General features: G+C 54.6%; 1 protein-coding gene across 6 annotated transcripts in view; it reads right to left on the bottom strand.

Annotated features, from left to right (window-relative positions):
* Nucleotides 1-23436, bottom strand: part of MSI1 (musashi RNA binding protein 1) — a 28211-nt gene extending 4775 nt beyond the window's left edge. For 4 of the 6 annotated variants that reach the window (XM_074159419.1, XM_074159421.1, XM_074159422.1 and 1 more), the window contains exons 1-10: nucleotides 23176-23234; nucleotides 22853-22893; nucleotides 22615-22696; nucleotides 22417-22501; nucleotides 17649-17690; nucleotides 15795-15887; nucleotides 4880-4928; nucleotides 2799-2881; nucleotides 2099-2216; nucleotides 388-468 (exon numbers count right to left, since the gene is read on the bottom strand). In XM_074159419.1, coding sequence (XP_074015520.1) covers nucleotides 388-468; nucleotides 2099-2216; nucleotides 2799-2881; nucleotides 4880-4928; nucleotides 15795-15887; nucleotides 17649-17690; nucleotides 22417-22501; nucleotides 22615-22696; nucleotides 22853-22893; nucleotides 23176-23234 — 733 coding nt within the window. Of the gene's footprint in view, nucleotides 1-387; nucleotides 469-2098; nucleotides 2217-2798; nucleotides 2882-4879; nucleotides 4929-15794; nucleotides 15888-17648; nucleotides 17691-22416; nucleotides 22697-22852; nucleotides 22894-23175 lie in introns of all 6 variants that reach the window. The other 2 variants (XM_074159420.1, XM_074159418.1) reach the window with 2 other exon arrangements.
* Nucleotides 23437-24034: the final 598 nt, after the last annotated feature.

Below are 24034 nucleotides of genomic sequence, written 5' to 3'. Positions count from 1 at the left end.
ACCACATTTTAAAATCCTGCGCTACTTTCAGAGTGGTGGCAACTCTGGTAAAGAGAGACAGACACACACAAAGGCAGCGAGACAGGCAGAGCTGCGGGGGCCCTTCTGTGTCACAGCAGCAGCCCTATGGAGGAGGCGAACATAAAGGGCGTCACAGCAGCCTTGGGCTTTTCCTGCCACTGGAGTGTGAGGATAATCCTAATGAAGGACAGGCTGTTCCCCACCTATTCCAGGGCTTCTCCCCTCCCCCTTCCACATCCGTCTCCAATTTAAAGAAAGACCAAACAGGGGAAAGGGCGAAAGGGGCAGAGCCTGGGTCACGGATCATGCCAGGGACTCCCATCACCTGAAGGCAGACCAGAAAACCAAGCAGGGAGCACCACTCACCAGGGAACTGGTAAGTGTAGCCAGGTGCAATGCCAGTGTAACTTCGACTGGCATAGGTGGCAGCTTGGAAGCCTGGATAACCTGGGGGAAGAGAAAAGGGCTTTGTTACCGCAAGCTCGCAAGGTCCACATCCTCAGTGCCTGGCTGCTCGCAAGCAGCGTGACCATTAGTGTTAGACAGCACAAACAGGGCTAATAGCAGAAACCCCAGGAAATGGCTGGGCTGAGTCTGCACACATGAAAGTCTGCAGCAGAGTAATTTTAGCAGGCCCATTTAATTTTTTCCTCACTCCAAACATGTAAGGGCATGGAGGTTTCCTCCTCAGAAACTCATAGCTCTGCAGACTAAGGCTTTCTGATGCATCAGCTGGATTTGCAAATAGGAGGAGATCAGGGAGGTGGGGGCATTTGAACGGCTGAATAGCTCTGAGTCACTCGTGCACTGGAAGCGCTGGCAATTGCAGACAGAGCTCTCCTTCCTGGCGCTGGGCGGGAAGACAATTCTTGCCTTTGCCCAGGAAGCTGCCCACCTATACAGAACAAGCCTGGGAGAACACAGGGCACTGACTCAGAGATGAATATTTGATTTGAGATCTCCCAGGATATGAGTACCTGGATTTCCCAATGACTCAGCTTGAGCCTTGCTGCTTTAAAATTCAAATGGTTTAAAAAAGGCAAAATCCAAACCCACAGGCCGGAGATTTATTTTCCCTCAATAAGTCAAGTGAAAACACTGGGGAAAAAATGCCCTTTTTGGAGTTTTGTTCAGTGACTAACTGCTACTCGGCAGGCTTAGCAAGGAGAGCCAGGCTGAGCACACCCTGCCCAGTAACATCAGCGATGATCCTGCACAAACAGTGTGCTCTTGGTTTGGCTCAAGCCTGGCTAGAACCCATGGAGGGAAGGAGAGACACCAGGAACAGCCCCCGCACTGGAAGGATCACGCCTGACTCAGCTCTAGGCACGAGGGTTTGTAGACCTGGAAGCAAAGGCTACAGAGGACTTTTTTCTTATTTTAATCTTGTATCTGGACACATTTGCCTCAGAATCATGGATAGACATGAGACCCAGTCTGCTTATCGCAGATTTCTCCTTACAAGACAGTCCCACGATAAGTGTACAGTTTTCCTTGCAATACCAGATACTCACTGTCCCTGAGAGGGAGGGAACAAAGTGAGACAAAGCTTAACTAGAACTTTAAGGGCATTCTGTAATCTTTAAATGGCAGCGAGGACATTTATATGGATCACTGTTTCAATCGGAAGCTTGGGGGCTCTTTAATCAACTAATTCATCAGAAAGCCGGTAGAAGCGTGGGAGGAAGATGCCTGGGCACAGATTACTCCACACTCGGTTCAACTATGTAGTTATATGGTGTTCCACAAGAGCCATTAAAGAATTACAGCCGATATGCTATGGCACTGCGGGACCATTAACGGAGCAGCAGAAGACCAGAGATGCCCAGCACACGGCTGTTCCCGGCCAGCTCCGGCTGTCGCAGGGCAGCGGTGACAAGTTTGCAGTTTTTCCAGGTGCCACCAGAGGGCAAGTTGTGATCGCAAACAGGTCCCGGCTCCCCCCCCTCAGCGTCCGTCCCCGGCCTTGCACCAGGGAGAGCTGCCCTTGGCCGCCCTGCTCGCTCCCGGAATAAAACCTCTAAGCTGCTGCCTGGCACGACCGGGCACTGGGGAGGAGATGTGTCCTTGGGCTTACCCAGCATGCCAATCCCGAGCATGAAGGCATCCATCCCGTAAGGCATGACTCGGGACCGCCCTCGTGCCGAGCCCGTTGGGGACATCACCTCCTTCGGCTGGGCTTTTTTACACTCCACCTGCCACGAGAAAGACAGGATCAGGCTCGGTTGCTACCAGCACAGAGCCGTGCCACAGAGCACAGGGCTGCAGGCAGTCCCCAGCCCTGGCCACGGCTGGCAGCCCGTCCCGCTGTCCTTCCCTACCATCCCTGCCTCTGGCCTGCAAGCTGCCAGCCTTCCCCCTCCCTCTGCAGCCACCATAGGCAACGGGGAGCTCAAACACTGCTTTTCTCCTCCTGTAGCTGCCCTCGATGCTCTGCCTGGCCCTGCACCAGGGCCTCAGAGCCTAATTTTCTGTATTTCTGAAGAAAGGTAAAACCTGTCCCCTCCCAGGCCACCAAGAGGTTTCATGTAACTTCAAAACCTCCAAGTATGTTAGCTCTTGTCCTTAAAAGCTCAGTATAGTGCTGGTTCACCTCCACACTGGGAGTTTCTTTCCTAGACTGGCTGCTGTGATTTTGGGGAAGACTCAATCCAATTCCCCACTGCAGAGGGAAGTGTGTCAGGACTCAAGTGCCTCATACCCTGCCCCTCTGCCACCACGCCGTTCTACCCCATACCTCTGTCCCTTCTTCCCCAGGTTCTGCCCCAGACACTCACCATTTTGTTGTTGATCTCATGGAAGTGGATTTCACACACTTTTTCCACGATGTCTTCGCTTTCAAATGTGACAAACCCAAACCCTGAAGAAAAGGCAAAACTCCTTGATCAGGTCAGAGCTCTGCGCAGTTTGCACCTGCTACCCACATCCTTTTATTGGCAGGAGAAGAGAAGGAGCCACGGGCTTCTAGGACTGTACAATCAGCCCTTTCTAAAACGGCTGTCACTCATCTTCCCTCTCCAGCAAATCCTGCTTTTATGCACAAGAAGAACAGGACCATCCCTTTGTAGATTCCCCTTTCCTCCTCTTTCTGTGCTTCCTACCCTCCCTGAGCCCAACTACTCTCAAAACCAAGTATTTTTTTCTTAAACTTTGCTAATTGCAAGGCAAACCACATGGCTGATAATGCTGGGGAGGATCCCAGCAGACACTCACACAAAGAGGGTCGATGGAGAAGCGAACAGCTGCTTGCCAGGACATCACCATCCTCACTAAATACACCCCACCAGCAATAACACCCTGCACACTTCCTCTTCAGTCACCAGTCATAAAGCCTTGTATAAGCAGGCAAATATCAGCAATGCAGTTGTACAGAGCAAGACCGGTATTCACAAGCAAAGCTATTTGCGAACTTTCACTGAAGTAAGGTTAGTATCTGGGGTATGACTGGACAGCGTGTTCCTGGCCTCTGGCCCACGCTCACACCTCCTTTTTCTCCCCAACCCCTCTGCTGACAGTTTTGGCAAAGTCCAGCTTGGGTGAGCAGGCTAAACTCCTCTCGGCTGACCGCAGTCGCTTCCGGAAAACTGAGGCAGGTGGGAGGATGTCTTTAAGCTTGCCTTACAAGCAAGATGGGATTAAGCAGAGCTTTCCACTTTCCAGAACTAGCCAATTCCATGGTGCTTTAAAATAACTTTGAAAACCAGATGGGGATCTGCTGCCCAGAGCCCCACTTTCTCTCTATCCCGCCAGAAAAGTCTCTCCATAAACTTCTCTGTCTGTCTTTACCCGGGTAGTTTCACACCATTCACTTCAACACCCATAAGCAGAGGGGCTTGGGAGTTCCAGAGCAAAATCCTGATGCTGAAACCAGTCCTGCGCCCCGTCGGACCCCCACCAGGCCGGCAGAGCCCCACACTGTCAACACAGCAGCTGGCAGCTCTTCCTGCTTCTTCCAAAACGCCCAACAACTCTTTTATTGACTAGTGACAGGGAGGCACCCGTGGAAGAACAGGGGTTAACACTTCTTCCCTTTTAAGATTAAGCTGGAACAACATCCTAGGCCAGGCAACCAGTGTAGATCTAATGGCTTTAGAAAAAAAAAGCAAAAACCTGAAGGGTACAGAGTGTAGAGAGAGCAGAAGGGAGCGTTCCCTCGCTGATCTGGGGGCAGAGGTGCTTGGAAGTGCTTTAAACAACGCACAGACATGAGAGTGGCCCAGCACAGGGCTGTTAGTGGCCCTGATTTGGAAGACACCAAATCTAAGTTTGCAGGTTTAAGTTGTTGCCAATAAATCTCTGAGCTGGTAGTGAGCCCTGCCACGCCACCAGGTCTGAAGACTCGCCGGGAGAGCGGGAGGCAGGGACGCCCATGGGCGGGCTGGGTCCGGATAACACAAATATTACAGCCTTGCTCCCATCCTGTAACCAGACTCCACCAGCAAGACTCGGGTAAGAAAAGGTGACCTGGGAGCACAAGTGGGCTCCGGGCCGAGGAAGGGGCGAGAGGCAGGCACTCTTCAGGCTCTCGTGTCAGTTTTCCCAGAGCTCAGATTACTTGGGACAAGGTAAGACACACACTGCGGGCTGGAGCCACAGAGGTAAGCGGGCAGGGGAGGGGGCCGCCTCCTCTCACATATCTGCAACTCGGCGAGTTTACAGCACAGGAAACGCACTGGACAAAAGCCCTCTGTGCTGCAAGGGACGCTGGTAAAGGATGCAGATGCAAAAGGATGGGGTGACTGGAGGCAAGATAAAGAGCAGCTGCGACCCGCATGCCCTGCTGCTAACCCCTCCCTACGCAAGGCAGGAGGCAAACCCTCTGCAGTTCCCTCTCCTATGGCCAAAAGACTGCTCTCACCTCGGTGTCGGTTGGTTGTCTTGTCGAACATCAGCATCGCATCATCCACCTGCAAAGAGAAGGGCTCGGATCAGATTATTGCTGTTGCCACGAGCATTCTCTGACACGTTTGCACAGAACTACCCCTCCCCAAACTAGAGGGGATCAAGACAAGACCTCCCATCCTCGAGGAGGAAACAGGGTGTGCACAACAGCTACCACACCAGGCACATCCCCTTGCTACAACCAGCACGGTCCCCCCACCAGCCCAGGGCAGGTGCTGCCGAGCTGAGCCCCCTCGGCCCGGCCCCTGGCAGCAAGCGACCCCGATTGTTTGCCTGCAGCTCCAGCCGGGGGGCAAGGAGCAGGGAAGGCATTGTTCCCAAATCCCAGCCTCAAAGGAGAGGAGAATTAAAGGGGGGGAGAGAAGCAAAGCTGGAGAGGGGAGAGGAATAAGGGGCCTCCCAGCGACAGGGGAAGCGGAGGCCTCAGACAACAGAGCCTGCCTGGGAAAGCTGGGAAGCGCCCCCGCCCCCACCCCAGAGGAGCCTTTCCTCTAAGTGAGGTTTCCCACTGCTGGAGGCTGTAATTAGAGCAAATTTACTGCAAGGCCTGAGCAAGGCTGCCTTCCCGGGGGGAGGGGCGGCCGGATCCCATCCCCCAGCCGGCCTGGGGCTGCTCTCCTCCCCTGCGAGCACATCACCGCCTGGTGCCACTTTTCCCCCCCATCTTCCTGCTGGGTGTTGCCTCACAGAGGCGCATCTGCACCGCTCTGCAGGTCAGGCCGAGCGGGGTTAAAAAATACACTTCAATCCCCTCCGTGTAAGCCCCAGTGTAAACCTGTCCCACTGACCCATCCCTCCTCTCTAATACCACTGCCTTAATCCGATTATGAAACTGGACGTGCAAGTGCTCAGGGGAGGCGGCGGCAGTCTCCGGCCAGCAGCTGCCCTGGCCCTCCTCCTCCTCCTTCTCTTCCTCCTCCTCCCCCATGCGAGACAGCCGCTCCCCGAGCGGCAAGCTCCCTGCACCCCAACTCCACAGAAGGATTACTCCCTTGCCTCATCCCCTGGAAGCATCTGAATTGCTGCCTTCTCCAGAACAGCCTGCCGGTGAGGGCAGAGCACTGCCAGTATCCCAGCGCGGGCAGCCACAGGCTTTGCTTGTGGAGAGCCTGCAGCCCCGGTCAGGGAGGGAGAGGGCTCCAAGCCTCAGCCCCCCAGGAAAACACAGGACACCCAGCTCCACCTCAGTGCCACAAGGATGGAAGGAGCCCTCACTAACGTTCATGAGCAGACAGAGATCGTCTTTGATGCCCTTGGGCTTATCCAGCATGTCCACCCCACAAGAGCGAGAGGTGACAACAGACAACCTGGCTCCTGCTGCTCCTGCACTCTTCCCATCCCAGCTCAGGCTCTCTCAGCCAAGTCAACAAACACCTGAGAAACGTGTCAGGCATCCAGTCAGACCCATGGGGGATGTAAGACTTCACACAGACCCGAAGCAATTCCTCAGCAGCTTCCCACACAGCCAAGGAGCTGGGGACTGATGGCAGCTCATCACACTGCCATTCCCCATCGCTGCTTCCTCCTACCCTTGCATCATTTCCCTCATGGTGCCAGCACAACTGTGACATGCTGGGGGGAAACCTGATGTGGCTTAAAAATATTTCAAGAGGTTTTACTATCTGTTTTTGTTCATTTTTTAAGCTAAGTCCATTCCTCCATCCAGTTCACAGAAAGGCTGGGCACACAGCTGTCCTCCCCAGTAAACACTGGGAGAAAGCTGTGTCAACAGCACTCTGCAGCGATTCCACTCCCGAAGACTTCAACTCAGGGAGCCGGAGCCCACAAACCCATCATGATGAGAGATGAAGAACAAACACAAACCCAGTGGGGACGAGCACAGCCCAGCTGCTCGCTTACTCTGCCTGACCAGCCCCAGCAACAACCTCTTCTCTGCAGAGCCTGGAAAGCGGGAGCAGCTGCAAGTGGCAGAGCCCAGCACACATCCACACACAAAACCACCTCGCAGCAACGTCCAGGGCAATGGCTGTGGCACTCCTGTGGTGCTCGAGCACTTGGAGCCAGGAGAAGTGTAACCACTTGGTCCCAAACTGCACTCCCTATGCCGAGAGGAGAGATGCAGCCTTTTCCATCTGAGCCTTTTTCTGAATTTCTGCTGGTACTTTGAGAGCAGGTGTCTACCCAGCACCTCAAAACATCTCGTGAAAGCATATTTACAACACCACATACTCTATTTGAAAGCTGTTTCCTGCCATGAGTTACATCTAAGATAGACAGATAGATCTATCCCCATCCCTGGAGGGGTTCAAGGCCAGGCTGGACGAGGCTTTGAGCAACCTGGTCTGGTGGGAGGTGTCCCTGCCCATGGCAGGGGATGGGACTGGATGATCTTTAAGGTCCCCTCCAACCCGAGCCATTCTATGATAGATAGATATGTATGTGTATATACACATAATATGTGAAATAGTCCCAACCCCTCTCAACTCTAGGGCCCAAACTCTGTGTATAGCTACAACTGGTGGGTTTTATTGCTAACAAAACCTATCCACAAGCATCTTCTCACCTCCTTTCCAAAGCAACAGGTGAGATGAGTTGGGTGGTCTCAGACAGCACAGGTAAGATAAAGCGAGGCCCCAGGGCGGTGCTGGAGCCCAGAAAGGCCATTGGGACAGGCTGCAGACTAAATTGCTCTGCGGAGCTGGAAAAAGGGCCTCACCTGTATCCACAGGCAGCGGCCATTTCCAGCATCCGGCCTCACGCCAGATCTCTTTTTCCACCACCTTCCCCCGCACTGGAGCTAGCAGAGGGGATGGGGAACCGCCTGCCTCACCTCACAAGCCTCCTTGAGGCCCAGCGCTCCTCAAACACCCCCTTTTGGCACAAATCACCGACCGCTGAGGTACCACAGCCAGCCCCCACCACCAGCAGATGAGCAAGATGGCCCTTACACCAACCCCACAACCAGCCACGAGTGGCAAATCCCCGGCGACGAGCTATTGTGGCGACGAATCGACACACCAACACACACACACACCACCCCTCCAGCCCCCTCCATCTCCGGGGCCTTTCCCGGCTGGGCCGCGCCGGGCCCCAACAAAGGCGGCCGCCGGCGGGGCCGTCGCCATGGCAACGCGGCCGCCAATGGCAGCTGCCGCCCGGATTAGCGCCGCGCACAAAGCCGCCCCGCTGGGCCCGCCCCGCCAGTGGCGGCGCCCTCACACCCACCGCGGCCTGTGATGGCCTGCGGGAGGGCGTCCGAAGGGGGCCTCCGGCCCCCTTCGGACGCCCTCCCGCAGGCCATCACAGGCCAACCGGCATCACGCACAAGAGGTTCACACTCCCCACCCGCCAAAGGAGAAAACTCTGGCAGCGACACCCCCTCCTGCACCCACTTTGTCCCCTCGCGCGGCCTTGCCTGTGGTGAGGGAGAGCCGCCATCTTGCCTTCCTCCCCCCCCCAGTCGCCCCCCCCCCCCCCCCCCTCCCCGCTCTGTGAGGGACGGCCGGGAACATGGATGGGTTTGGGCAGGGATGGAGGTGCCACCTCCTTCAGCCCATGCTTGTGAGGCAAAAAACAAGCGAGTGAGTCAGCTACCCAAGGAACGGATGGAGGAGAAGCGTGTGGAAGACAGCACTTAAGGTTTCACAAGCGCCCCCAAGTTCATTTTTAATAGGGCGTGGAAATAATCTATGAACATAACTGTACTTTAACAAAGGCTTTTCTGCTGGGTGAATTGTCTTTCTCCCCATTCTCTCCCCCCCCTTAAATAAATATTTGTTTCAATTCTTTAAACATAGCTAAAGAAGCAGATCACTTTACTAGAAGACTGTTTAGCTTAGTGGTCAAGGCTTTCTCCCAGGGAAGGATTTAACTTGCTGGTCCAGGCTTCAGTCATCCGGCATTTGAGGCTAGAAGTTCAAGGTTTGTTAATTTCAAGGGATGATGTCTCTCCCTGCCATTAGCCAGGAGGGTCAAAAACGTCCAGGAAAGAAGCGAGGGTCCCAAGAGCAGCGACTCTTGCTCTCTAGGTGTATCCTAGAGATAGGTGTATCCTTCCCAAGGGAACCCACCGCAGGAGACAGCTTCTCTGGCAGGTACTTGGCAGTTCAGGGGTAGGTACCACCCCCCTGAGCCTTAAACCCAAGCTGTCCATCATCACCTCCTCTCTTTTCTGTCTCCAGCGGCTCTCTCTAGCTTTGGAAAACCAAATGGGAGTGGAAGAAAGATCAAGGCTTTGGCTCAGTGGAGGTAACACGTTCAGAAAGTGGAAACAAAGGTTTGTCCCTGGGGAGGAAGCTCGTGTAATCCTCCATGGATTTGCCATTGCTGGGACCTCCTGCGGGAGGGCAGCACCTTCCGGAGAGGGGGAGACGGGTCCTTCTCAAACCACCACCTGGTTTTGATGAGAACAGCATGGTCGTGACAGGAAGGGAAAGTGACAGTCACAGGTTACAGAGAGAGACTCGCCACCAAAGCAGCCCTCAGCCTAGCCAAAATATTCAGGTGCACAGATATGAGGCATTTCGTATCAAAACAGAACACACTATGATCTACCTGGCCTTGGCCAAAAGGTCTGATTTTTTTCAATGGTTTAGTCCCACTCTGGTATCTTTCAATCTTCCCAGGACAATCACAGGAGTCTGCAGAGGAGGAAGCCAATGACAGCCTCATGCAGATTAAAAATAATAATAATAAAATTTCCAACATGAATTTGATGAGAAATGTTGGATGCACTTCCACATGGGAAGACCTTGAAGAAAGCTGTAAATATTCAAGCAAAGGCTTTGCAGAAATAGGTATCTCCCACCTGAACAGCAACTAAAGATGGCTCAAGCCAGTCCTAGAGAGAAGCATGGCAAAATAGTTGTAGACAAATCAAGCAGAAGAGTAATAGCTGCTGAGTCGGCTTCAACACAGGGAATGGAAACCAAAACCACCCGGAAAAGACTTGGCCATCTTGTCAAGAGAGAGCATCAGTAACCCCGCAAGGTTCTCCCGGCTGCTCAAACAGGACAGGCCGATTCCAGGGAGGAGGACACGACCCAGAGCCCAGCTCCAGAGAGCAGGCGTGCTGTGTCCCCATGCCACCAGAAGGTCCCTTCTTGCCCAGCACTCTCCAGAGCCCTCCTCAAAACTCTGGGAACGAGACCCAGCCAAAGGGACGGAGCTCGCTCTGTGCTACAGGTGAGCGGGACAGCCTGTCCAGGTGTTCCTGCCCGCTCTCGCACCGCACCACAGGCACCTGGCAAATATCAAATGAACCACTGAAGACCTGAATGACCATTACTGCTACAGCATTTTTGGCTATCTGCCTACCAGATGCGGAGCACAGAGAACCCTTTGTTCCAGTGGCATTGTTACCACCAGCCAAACTGCCTACTGCCGCAAGAGAGGTGATCAGATTCCCCTTCTCCTCCCCTCCCCATCTGTTCATTGCAACCATGTTACGTGTGAGAATTTGCATAAATTGCCCTCTGATCTGTGGAAGAAAATCCAAAATCCAGTTTGGAAATCCACAGCAGGTTGACAAGTAGCTTTGATCCCTGAAATTTCCAGAGAGTGGAAGATTAAGGATTAATTAATTAACATTCTCCCAATCCAAAGTGAAAGAAATCATGCCCACCATAAGCACAGAACAAGACTTCCTTTAAAGTAATTCCCCATCAGTATCTAAAGGTTCTCCAATTAGTCAGCCGGGAAAACTCATGTCACATCCCCAAGTCAACCACACCATTTTTCTGGCAGGTGTACATGAATATGCATTGGTGACAGACACCCAAACCCTCATCAGATCCAGCGCTTCAGATACGGTGGTTTTCTCACGGTTGGGACAGCACTAGAGTTCCTGCCCAAGCGAGATCTCAGAACCCATCTCAGGCAAACAGTCCAGAATTTGGACTGAGTATTAGATGGCAGCCTAAAGGTCAGAATCGTCTTCAGACCTCAGCAGATCTTTTTTCTTGTTTGCTTCCAGGATATTTTTAGAGAGCAGATCTCTCTCTCGGCACAGTCTGCCTCACAGAGAGGCTGAGCTTTCGTGACCGACTCATCCACATACGCAGATCACCTGGAGGCCCAGGGAGAGATGCAGACTGTTTTTAAAGCACTTTTCAAGCACCCTTGGAGCCACGACTGATTAGTGAGTCATGCAAACACGTCATTGTGAATACATTTCTTGCAATTCTGCTTCACAAAATGCAAAAGCACACAAGAAAACCATGAGTTCAAACACCTCAATTGGGTCCCGGCCCCCATTTCTTCCCGTACCTCTGCATTTCTAGTTTCTGAAAGGACAAACGTCTCTCCTAATGACAAACAAAAGACTGGCTGCACCGAATTAGAGCAGAGGTTCACCTTGCCCAACACCCCCCAAGATACCAACCAACAACAGGCACCTTTGGAAGAACATAAAGACAAGGCAAGGATATTATGATAGGCCCCAGACTACTCCATCATCTTCCAGCCATTTGTGATTCAGGGATTTCCCGAACTCAAAGGAGTGCCTGTGTATTTAAAAGACTTTCCAAGAATTTGTCCCATCATTTTGGAGCCTATGCAAATTTTAGCAACAACATCCTGGGGCAAAGATTTTGCAGCTTAGATAAACTCCCTGACAAAAAGACCTTATTTGTTCTGAGCTTCCTATCTTGCAATTTATTTGACTTTCTCTACCGCAAAACCTCATCAGACCAACCCTTGAAAAAGAAAGATGATCTGAGTTTTTTCAGTTATGATTTGAAACAAATAACCTTGCTTACAAGATCAGAGACCCAATGGTCCAAAGAAATTACTCTGATGGACCACCCCTTTTCCCTCCTAGAAATAATACAGAACAAGAGGTTCCCACAGACTGAAACAGAAGGAGGAAGCTGGCACTCAAGCTCCTCTGAGGCATCCTCATACATGTCGAACTAGACAGAGGACTAGCTATGCCTGAGGTGGTAGGTGCAAGATACCTTCCTCCTCTCTCTCTGTTTCAGGTTTCAGTGAGGGTGGTAGCCTGAATCTAGAGAGGCTGTTGAAATACTTCCTTGTGCAGTCTAAAGATCTCCAGCACCATCCAACTTAAGCCAAGACACTTGGCTACAGACACTGTGAACGCAATTCTTTCCAGGACTTCTGTCCTACAGTTGAAAAAATAATCTCCTTTAGAAAGCGTGTCCATGGCCTTAGCTTGCATCTCAGAGAGATTCGAGTATTGGAGCCAGAAGCATTTCCTAGAGATCCTGCTATGTTCAAAGCCCGAGCAGCTGCACCTGACAAACCATAGCCAGCTTGAGAGCACTTCTCAGTCTCTCTCACTCTACTAAAAAAGCCCTTTGTATTTTCTTCCTCAGGAAAACAGCAGCCCATATTTTTCATTCACAGTTTTGGAAGGGAAAAAAAAAAATATGAAGTGATCCTTCTTTGAAGCAGAGAAACTCACACTGTACTTGGGATCCTCTTTGAAGCTTCACCTTTCGTACCCATTAAAACCAAGTATTTTGATATGAAGAACTAGGGTGCCAGCCTCTCCCTTTCTTCCTTTATCCCTGAGCAATACTCATGGATTTCCCCCCTTCACATTTTCATTTTTCTTTTGCCACTTCTATTTTACAAAGCTGAGAGGTGGTTTTGGACACAGAAAGGAAAGAAAACAAAACAAAAATAGGAGAGATAGAGGAAATGCCAAAATGGAAAAATCAGACTTGGGAATTTTGTTTTATGAAATGGGAAACCTTTTCATCTCCAGCCCAACCAGACTTCCATTTTTTTTCCTGCAAACGGACACGAGGTGTGTTGTTTCTGACCCGAGATGCACTGACGCCAGCTACCTTGGTAGGCTTGCAAACTGCAGTTCACAGATTTGGACCGGAGAGAACATTATGATAATCTAATTTGCCCTCGTCTGTACTGCAGGCCATAGCACTTCCTCTCGTAATTCCTACAGCATGTGCACACTTTCTGTCTGGACTAAAGTGTATTTTTCAAAAAGCATCTATCCTAATTTAAAGGCCTTAAGTGGTGGCAAATCTAACACACACTTAGGCTTGCGGCCTGAGGGTTACCTAGAAGATAACCTTCACGCAAAACCCATTCAGCAGCCTGGAGTCCCTGGTCCTCAGGAGCAGAGGATGATCTCTCCCTGAAGCTGAGACCCAAATTGAGCTTGCCACTGGATTCTCAAAGATTGACTAAAACTCACCCCTGGGAACCTGGTACCTTGATCTTGAGGAATCAAGGCAGGGTGACTTGTGCTCCCCTCTCTCTCCTCTATAGATGCTAAGGGTTCTCATGCTTTCCTGGACAGGCAGGAGGAAAGAGAAGTGATTCTTCTCCCACCAGATTCTAGAAAACTGTGGGGCTGCTCAGAACAAGGGGGAACACAGAAAAAGCCATTTCTCAGAGGGTAAGTCCCTAAAAATTCCTTTTTTGAGACAGTCCCAGTCCAATTCCAGAAGTACCAGCCCAAAAGATTTAGAAAACATTTTTTCAGAGAGGCTTTCCAAGATGAGGATAACATGACTGAAGCTTCACCACTTTTCACTTAAAGATGCCATAAATTGAGGAGATGGAAGACCACAGAGTCAGGTGCCAAGAGTACCTCTGAAGAAGGGATCCTAGAAGACCTCTGAGAGCTAGGAGGCCCCAGAGTACCATAAACAAACACCAAAAGAGCCTGTGTACCAAAATCATGTTCGCCATGAGTCACATCTGAAATCGAAGGCAAACAGACTTTTCTTAGCCCTAGAAACCACAGAACAGCGCGTTCAGAGCTCAGAACCCCAGAGCTGATGGCGATGGCCACAGCGGCTTTCCTCCAAAACACAGTATCGCACTGGTCCTGTGCATCAGCCACACAGAGCTGAGAATTTCTCAGGAAAGAGTTCTCCTGGCCTTCAGTGAATTATTTGAGGCTTAGCCTGGAGGATGGTTACAGGCCAGGAGAGATGCTTTATACAAGACCTCTGAGTCTCCTCAGAGCTCCTCAGCTGAAATTTCAGGCCAGGGGAGTCAGAAAACTGCCCCAAAAACAGAAAGTCAATCTGACCAGCCCTGATCTCTCCCCACAGAAACTCCCCAGAGCCAAGAGGCCAGCTGCATCGGTCTGACACAGAACTGGAGTGCCGGATGTTGTCCGAGATGCTGTTTCTTCAGAAATGAATTGCACTGAGCTATGCAGAACTCTCCCTTCTGCCCAGTCGCAAGAAAACAATCCGACACAACCAGTTCTTGCCAGCCTCCTGACGTCAGGACACCTTTGAGCACATGACCATTAAACAGGAGGAACATAACAGCACAACACCCCAAAAGAACTGGAAAGTGCTCCTCAAACTAGAGAAGCTGTAGCTGCTTGTAATCAGGGTGCTACACGACATGCTTCTGCTTGAAAATATCAGAGGTACGGTTAAGGTTAAAAGGGGATTATGCCCAAGACATTTTGTTTTCCTATCAAACGCATCCACCAGCACCGCAGAAGCACGTGCAAGACAAACTAACCTTCAGACTACACAGACACATGGACACCACCACCTTTAGTGGTGACACCATGTAAAAGCTCTTGGGGACACAATAGAGTTTGCTCATTTCTAATAGAAAATAAAACCACGCAGAGCAAACAACTGGCAAACATGGGGATATCTGACCACTTTTGCTATTGTCACTTTCTCTTAGGACTGAAAAGAAATACAAAGGAATCCCTCTTTGCAGTCATGACAGCATCCCAGGACAAGCGGATTTGGCTTCAGAAGCTGAACAAAGGCACCAAGCAAACACTTGTTCCAAACTTTCTGCCCCAAAGTTCCCATGATCTAGCAAAACACCCCTTCCTTTCACCAATTAACGTGCCTTAACATAACATCACACCTAAGCAGGATCTTTCAGACCAAAGCCTTCATCCCTCACACTCTACAGTTTCCATGGTACTTTCTTCCACATCCATGATTCTATCACCAATGTCCTGGCCAGATTACCGCCCAGCAAACTGTGTTCTGCCCCCACAGACGGGCAAGAAGGTTGCAATAGCTACAGAATCCAATGCTTCTTGCCCCAAACAGCAAAACCATGCACAACACCACCAAACAACAGTGAAACAGCCACAGTGACCTGCCCTAGAGGTGACTGCGTTCAGCATTCGGGTACAATGATCCCCTTCAGTTCCTAATCCCATTAAAAATCTTGGGATCCTTCAGTCTAATACTACTGAGATTGCTCCTGGGGATGCTAACAGCCTCCTGACAGGGAATTGGAGGGCCAAGACTGAGCCCCCTTCTATCCTCTGATTCAGTCCTGACTCACAATTTGCACTTCTGGCTGTCATGGACCACAGCAAAGTGACACAGAAGCCCACCCTTCCCTGAGCCACCAGCTGGCACAGAAGAGCCAGACCACCACGGGGGACAGCCATAGTGTCAGATTTTCTTCAAACATCCAAAACTAACACCACCACTTGCCCAAGACTCAGCAGGAGAAGTTCCAGGACCAAAAGGCTTATTTTTAATAAAGGATTACCAAAATATCAATCACAAGGCTTCAAGTTAGGAACAGGCCAAAATCACAGGTTTGATGCTGTGGCCGCTCTGTTAGGAATGTCTACAACCCCTCCTCCAGCGTTCAAACAAACTACCAATCTGTGGGCCACAAAAGGCCTCTGGAGAGGGAAAAACTGGAAAACCATTTCCTTTAGCCCAGGTCCTACTGACTCCAGGAACAAGCACAAACTCTTTGCTTGAAATCATCACAGGGAGGAGTCACTGGCTGTAGCCCCTACAAAGACATTACAGCCACCCAGTGCCTGTAACTGACCTTCAATCTACCTAACCCTGTGCAAAAGACTCGCAAGCTCCTAATCCTGCCTCCACAGAAGTTCCGAAAACTCATTTTTGCCCCAGAAGCAACAGCTTTGATCCAACACCACTCGAGAGACTTACCTTCCCAAACTGCTCGAAATACTGTTTCACATCCTCCACAGTAGTGTTCACAGACAGACCACCCACAAATATCTTCTTCGTTCGGGTCACCATCTGGAAAAGGGAAGGACAGGAATTCACCAAATAAACCCAGAGCCAGCAGAGAACGAGACTCAAAAGGCCACTAACTGCCCTGTGCTGCCGGGAAACGCCTGCCCCTTCACTGCAGCTGAGCTTCCACCTTCTCGAGGTCCCCTGGCCAAAAGTGGCCAGCAGGTCTGTCCCCACGCCGGACACTCTCGCTCTCCCACCACCCCATCGTGCTTGCCAGCGCCCAGCCGCCTCCAGCCACCTCCTCAGACAGCACATTACCAGCCTCTCCCCTCGCCAGCCTGCTGCCGCTCTCTTGGCACCTTCACACCGCCATGAAGACATGGGACATGACTGTCCCCTCCCCAGCCCTCCAGCTCTTCCTGCAGCCCTGCCGCTTTGCACAGCCGGCCTCCTCCAGGCTCCCCCGGAACAGAACGCCAGGCAGGAGGCTCCAGCACAGCTAGGCTGCCCAGGCTTCACCCTCCTAGCTCACAAATCGCGCCGCAGCCAGTGGTGCATGGAATAAGCCTCATTTCACACCCACTCCCCAGTCACCTCAATGGAGCCCAGTCAACTCCCAGTTAAATCTCTTTCGCTTTTGCGAAGAGAAGACCTCTCTGCCACTTGTCACTCATGCAGCTGGGACAAGGAAGAAAACTAGCTACCCTGAGAGGGGCCATTGCTGCCAGGCTGAGGCACACCGACATCCTTTGAACCGGCTCTCCAGCTGCATCCTCCCCTTAGCTGCTTGGCTACACCCCTGCTCTCAGAGGAACACATGGTCCTAATTACCCCAAGGAGCATAGGGCTAATCCGCAGCAATTCCCTGGCTTGGAGAGCAGCCCGTTCTAACACTAAAGCACCTTCTGTCACCAAACTGCTTAATGGAATTAACCCAATTCCTACCATGTGCTTCCTGGCTCCAGTTACTCGGGATACCTGCTCACCAATTGTTCTCAGTGCCTGATCCCCCTTACTTCCCTCCCGGCACCAGCCTTCTCTTCCCTCTCTGCTTCTCCCCACTGCTTCTCCCCAGCTCTTTCTCCCGTGACCACACTTGGAATAGAGACTCTAAAATTTAAAACTCCCATCCAAGAGAGTTAAAGGGAGACCCAAAGTCTAAAGGCAGTCTCCAGCCGGCTGCTGGCTCATCAGTTAAAAGTTTCTATCTGCATGCCTGGAAAAAGTTCCTGCAACTGCGTATTTCGATGCCAGAAGCTCTTGTAGATAAGGTCCAACACCAAACTCCTCCTGCCTTTTCCAGTGCTGAAGCAAACAAGGGCATTTCACAAAATGAAATCCTTCTCCCCCTTCCTGCCATACACCGATTCACACACACACGTGCATACACACAACCCTCTTTCCACCTGTATCACGCTGCAGCGCGGAACTGTTCTCTGCCTCCTCAGGCCTGAAACTTCCAGACATCGCCTTCACCCTCGGAAGGACTAAGTTCACCCTGGGTTTTATTTTACCCTGGGCATTTATTTCACCAGCTTTAACTACTGCACGCGAAAGTACAACCAAGGGGCCTCCTGGTTCCTCCAGTGCCACGCACGCCCCCGGCGCTAAGCCCAACAGGAGCACACTTGCAGCACGTCACACTGGCCACGCGGCACATCATGCTGGCCACATGGCACAGCAGGTCCCGCTCCAGGTGAGTTTTGAGCAAACCCCAGGGAGCGACTCCGCTGCCTGCACCGGCAACCTCGCGCAGAGGGACAAGATTCACCACCACGAATTTCACCCTCTGGAGTGGCAAAGGCCACCTGCGGTACTTACCTTGGGCTGTGCTCGGCGGGGGAATGCTACCTTCGGGTCAATCTGAAAGAGACGTGGGGAAGAGCAGGTGAACACGCTTTTACCACCGATTTACAGAGGCAGGGTTTCCTCCATGCGCACGGCTGTCTCTGCCCACGTGGCACCTTGCTAAAATCCCAAAGAATCTACCTGAGGTACATAAAACGAAGCTGGCTGCAGACATCTTTCCCTCTCGGTAAGGTGTAATCCAGGGAGACTACAAGTCCCAGCATGCAGTGGTCCGTCGCTGGCTGAGCGCTGGCCAGACGCACCCGGGAGCCCATCACATGCTGGGATTAACAGCCTCAGCTGCACCCTCCCGCTCGCCCTGCCCCTGGGTGCCCGGCATCACCAGCCTCACATTAAAAGTGCTTTCTTTTGCCTTTTTGCTTTCCCCTTCCACCCCACCTACAAGCACAGGGCTCAGCTGGCTACTAAAACAGGACAGAAAAGAGGCAGCGCACAGGAAGCCAAACATTTCACCCCACAAAGCACAGGGTGAAGAAATAGAAGAGCAGAGAGGACGGCACGAATTAAAGCGAGGAGTCCAAAGCCCCCCCCTCGGAAGGGGGCTGTGGGGGCTGTGGCCGCAGGGCAGCGTGCGGCCCCTCTCCCCGGGCTGCGCCGCACACAATGACGCCAGGCCTCCCCCCTCGGCAGGCTGAGCCCTCCATTGTGCCTCTTCAGCTCCTCTATAAACCTGCCGCCGGCCGGAGCTGCCATCCCCGCGCCGCCATCCAGGTGCCGCGCGTTCTGCTGGGCTCAGCACGGATGAGCGCGGGCCCGCGTTGGCCTCACACCACCACAAAAGCCGGGACAAGACTAACGCCACTGCCAGCCAAACACCCACGAAGCCTCCGCTCCTCCTCAGCCGCCACCTCTTTCTTTATAGCCTATTTTTACAGCAACTCCTGTAAAGTTACATCACACCGGGGATGATCCAGACCTACAAATCAGCTTACAAAGACCGGTGTGGTAAAGGCAGGTTTGGCTCATCCCCACACTTGGACAGGCTGCAGCCGGGAGGGCAGCCCGGAGCGTCGTCCCATCAGCCCAGCAGCTCAAACAGCCCAAAAGGAAGCTGTGTTTCTCCAGCTCCTCTCGCTGCTTTGTTTCCAGCCTGGCCGCCCTCCCGTCCCACGTCCTTTCACTTGTCACACAGCCCCGGAGCTCGGCCTCTCCGTGCCCTTCCACCAGCTTCTCTCCCTGCCTTCCCCACCTCCATCCTGACTCACAGTCTACAACATAAATAAACTCAGCACGTAAGTAAACAGAGGCAGAAGTGAAGAGCACAAATAAACTCAAAAATAAACCTCCCTCCCTGAGCTCCAAGCGCCGGCAGATTAGCATACCCTCTGGTGCCTCCCCAGGGCATCGGAACCCTCCCTCCCCTCCCGGCACACACACACACACCCCCACACACAGCTTCCTGGCTAGTGCAGACACCCACAGCAAATTCTGAGGACAGGGGACGGCAGGAGACCAGGAGGCTGATGGCAGATAATAAGCAAAAACAATAATCTACTGTCTTTTACTTCTCAGCCAGTGTCATTCAGCTCCTGCCAAGAAGATGCTTTCATACTCAGCAATGCTAAGCTCGGCCTCATTTTCTCATTACCCTGAGTGTGATCAACTGGGCAGAGATAACGCGTCCTCCTGGCTGGAGGGAGCAAGCAGTCATTTCACAAATTCTTCTGCACAACCAGCTATTGTTGCAGGTAGAGGGAGGCCGAGGCGACCAACTGCAGGGGCAGCCCTGGGAACACGCGGAGGGGAGCGAGTTCAGTGCCGGACTCAAGTTACTCGAACTGGACTGCTCCTCGGTGGCTGGAGTCTTGCTAATTAAAGCAAAAGCACTGGTGCCTTATTCCCTCATTTCTGGTGTTAAAACAAATAGCCCTAGAGGAGTTGTGTTTCAGTGTCACCCACTGACGTAATGGATCCTTTTTACAAACCCAGATAGAAATCTGCTAAGAGTAAGAGCATTCAGGACTGCTTAGATTGTATCCAAAAAAACAAAACCCCAGGATCGGGCTGTGGTGAGTGGAAGTCACTTGAGCACAAACTGCTTCCACTTCAGCCCGCAAGGCTTTTGGGGACAAGGAGGAATCCCACTGATGTCGCAGCTGTACCAAGCGGGCCGGCCGGGCTCCTCCGTAACGCTCTTCAGGCCACCCATGGCACCATTTAACAGCTCGAGTCATCTAACTCCTGCCTTCACCCGGCCGGTGTCGGTGCCCCAGAGCAGGCGGAGGACGGGGAAGGACCCGCGAGACCTCAGGACTGGGTTTGTTCGTCCATCGCACCTTCGCTCCGTTGCTCCGTGCTGCTCGAGAGCCGCAGATCGCTCGCTCCCTCCACCACAAAAGACAAACCCAGCAAAAACTCAGTAACGGCAACAAAGAAACGACAGGGCGACCCAGCACCGCCAAAGCCCGCTCTCCAAGGCAGCGGCCGGCTGCAGCTCTACAAAGTCACGCAAATCTTTTACCTTGAGGCTGCAAAGCCAATTCTCATATCAAGCATTTCCATAAATAACCCCGTGGGCTGCTGCTATCTAGCTTACAAACAAAGAGGAGTCTGAAAAGCACAAGGTTTCCCCGGAGAATCAGGCCAACGGCACTCGTTAGGGTAGGAAGAATCGGAAAACAATGAAGCAACAAGTTGGGCAGACACTGTCTATCAAGTGCTGCTTGCCAGGAGACACCAAGCCTCGAGAGAAGGCTGCCCTTCCAGGACACCGGGCCTTTTCCTGCAAAGTTTCATAAAACCCTAAATTAGGATTCAGATGGGTTTGTGTCATTTAACCCATGACTCACAGCAGAGCCTTTCGGCTCAGCAGGGAAAAGCCATACGGAGGCTCCACACGGTACCACAAGACCAACCTCTCACCAGGCAAAACACCCCAAAACATCTCACCCAGCTGAAAACCGCGCTAAATAAAAAAAAGAAAAAAAAAAAAACAAAAAGGAAGGAGGGAGAGGATCAAAGTTCCTAACAAAGGAAGGGCCCTGGCGAAACTGCCCCCATTCTCTCTGCCGCACTGGCGGGGCGAACGGAGCAGATGCGGCCAGGAATTTCAATGGCCGGCCGGTCCCCACGCCATGAGGTCCTTCTGTTCTCCTGCAGCGCCCGCCCGGCCGCCCCGTCCCTGCCCGTCCCTCCCGCCCTCCGGGGCCGCAGGGTGGGCACGGAGTGGCTTCGCACAGGCGGCAGTGGCCGTTTGGGGAGAAGAATGGAGATGGTGGGGGTTTCGGCTCGCTCCTAGCCCCAGAACACTTTCAGGATTAGTGCTACAACAGACATCCATCACTTGCCTTTCCAAGAGGGGTCTATGCCAGCCCGCAGGCTCATGACGGGACTAGCTGAGCAGACACCGTGTTTACACAGGCTATAAAAAAAAAAAAAAAAAAAAAGGAGAGAAAAAAAAGAAAGCCCTGGGCCCTCCTCAAAAGACTTTACCAAAACCCTCCCCCAGAGCAAAACTCACTTTACATCACTCCTGAAAGGAGGAGGGCTGGGAGTCCTGGGGACCCAGCCTGGGCCAGGAAGGCTGGGGTAGGTTTAACCGGGAGCTCCCGTGGGGAGGAAGGACCTGTGCACATCAAAGGGAGCGATCCAGGCAGTTAAACAGGAACAGACATAAATCTCGCTGCAACTCACACCGTAAACCCTAAGAAAGGGGGTCTCGCTCTCCCGCCCTCTCCCTTCTGCCAAGATAAAGGCTGGGACGCCCGAGCCACGCGCTGGAAGAAATACAAGTTGCGCATTTGGACTCCTCGGCAGCCCGTGCCCGGAGCCGGAATGTCTCCCCTCACCGTGCCAACCCCTCGCAGCCCCCACCGCTCCCCCATCCCTACCCTCACCTTCACCCCGGGGCAGCAATAAGGAAAAGGAATTCAGGGGAAGGCAAGTCACTAAAACTAAAGAGAAGGGACCTCCCACTCAGACACCTCACCCCCACCCCCCGAAACAGCCTGCACATCTCCCGAGCGCCACAGATTTGCAAGGCAGGACCAGGCACGATACGCCATCAACCCAGGGAGCCACCAAATGCTTTCTGCTGGCCCAGACGGGGCTCCCAATCAGCCTCAGCTTGCAGAGCGAGGGCCAGAGCCGCGGCCGCTCTGAGAGGCCACTGGTGGCCCACATGGGCGGGCGCTGGCCATGCTTGGAGACAATAAAGTCGTGAACCTCCATGACCGTTACAAAAACTTCGCCGGGGGAAACCACAGGAGAGTCTCTGGGGCACGCGGCACGAAGGCTCTCTGCCGAGGGGGGGGCACGGGCCACCATGGCTAGGGGAAGCGGGTCCTGGGCAGGGGGGCCAGCAGCCCTGGGCAGGGAGCGGTGCTGGGCAGCACCCGGGGGGCAGGGGCGGCTCCCCTCTCCCCATACGCATCCATTTCCCGGTGCGAACCCTCACCCCAAAGGCGCTCAGGTGTCCCGGCTCCGGGAGGGTCACGGCGGCTCCTCGGAGGGGCCTTACGACCGATGGGCAGGAGGAAAACCATCACCGGGATCTGCAGACCCACACCAGGACACGGGCCCCGGGTGGACGGCGAGCCTGGTGCTGGGGTGGCACTAGGCTACCCCCCCGGTGAGCAGGACACAGGAGGGGATCAATCCGTATCAGAAACCGATAGTTTACAACCTCTAACTGGAAATCAAACACCGCAATCGAGGGCTGCTCCGAGCACAGCCGCTCCGCCGGCAAATGCACCCCTGCGATGAGGAGAAGTCATCTCACCGTCTTGGAGTCCAGTTCATGTCTGGATTGGGCCAGGACCTTGTCGACGCCAGCCTGGTCCATGAACGTGACGAACCCGAAGCCCCTGAGCCCCGCAGCCCGGGCAGGAGAGGGGATGGGGAGAGAAGAGAGAAAGTTGGTTAAAGTGGCGGCCGGGCCGCGGCGGGGGCGAAGGGAGGCGCGGGCCCGGCCTCTCACCTGGATCTCTTTGTCAGCGGGTCCCGCATCACCAGGCACTCCTTCACCTCGCCGAACTGGCTGAAGTACTCCCGCAAGCCCTCTGCAAGCACAGCGCCCACCGTTGGGTGTCCCCGGCCCGGCCCCCCCCACCCCCCTTCTCTCTCTCTCTTTCCCCACGACTCCCCCGCCGGGCCCGGGCCCGGCCCCGGCCCCCCGCCACCCCCGGCGGCAGGTGCGGGGCCGCCGCGGCGCTCACCTTGCGTGGTCTGCCAGCTCAGTCCCCCGATGAACATTTTGCTGCGGGAGGAAGGGGAAGAGCCGTGAGCGGGGCCGCGACGGGGGGACGCGGCGCCCCGCGGGGGTGGCGGCGGCGGCGGCGGCGGCGGGGCCGGGCGGGGAGGGGAGGGCGCGGATCGGCCATGTTGGCAGCGGCACCGCCGCCGCCGCGCCTGCCCGGGCCGGGCGGCCGGGGCTGAGGGGAGGGGGGCGGCCGGGACCGAGGCCGCGGCCGGGAGCCGGTGGGGGGGGGGGGGGGAGGGGGAGGTTTGGGGGCGGCGGGGGCGGCCATCGCGGCGGTACCAGGGGTCGTGCGGGGAGTCCGGGGAGGCGAGGCCGGGCTGGCTGCCGTCTGTCTCCATTCGGACCTCTTCTCCCTGCGAGGAGCGGCGCCGCACTCCCGGGGCAGATGAGCGCTGGAAAAGGGGCCGGACGGACAGGCCATGCTGCCCCCTCCCCCGACCCCTCTCCGCCGGGCGGGGAGGGAGCGAGGGAGGAGGGCCCGGCGGGCACAACCTGCCCGGCTCCTCCCACCCCCGCCGGCCCGCCGGCCGCCCTGCGCATAAAACCCGCCGGCGGCGCCGGGGCCGAGCACCGGGAGCCGCGCCCGCACCGCGCCGGGGGAGCGCGCCCGGCACCGGGCACGGCGGGAGCAGCCCGGGAGCTCCGCCGCCGCTTTGTCCCCGGCCCGCGCCGCCCGCACCTGCCCCGGGGCGGCGGACAAAGGGCGGCGGAGCCGGGCCCGACCCGCTGCGCTCGGGCTCGCCGCGGCGGACCCCGGAGACACCCCACCCCGGTCCCCTCTCCCCGGTGTCCAACCGGCACCGGGAGGGACCGGGACCGGCCCCCGCCGCGGCCGCTTCTATGGCGGGAGCGGGGCCGCTCTCGTCCCGGTAGCCCAGCTGAGCAGCGGGGAGCCCCGGCGCCTGCACCCGAGGCTCCTTCCCGGAGCCCCGGTACCTCCGTGGCACCCCCCGCGGGGGTCAGAGGCTGCCCGGCCTCGGCGCTGCCTGCCCCGCACGGGCCGCACCGGCCAGCGGGCCCCGAGCAAAGCTGCTGCCGGGCACCGGTGGCCGAGCCCCCGGTAGGCACCGCGCCGCCCAGCCGGCTCCTCGCCCGCGGGTCGCCAGGGCGGGCGGCCAGGCTGGCCCCCGAGTCACCG

The sequence above is a fragment of the Numenius arquata genome, chromosome 16 (assembly GCF_964106895.1).
Source record: "Numenius arquata chromosome 16, bNumArq3.hap1.1, whole genome shotgun sequence".
NCBI classification, from domain to species: domain Eukaryota; kingdom Metazoa; phylum Chordata; class Aves; order Charadriiformes; family Scolopacidae; genus Numenius; species Numenius arquata.
Note: the sequence above shows the minus strand (reverse complement) of the source record. Positions and strands in the feature narration are given on the sequence as shown.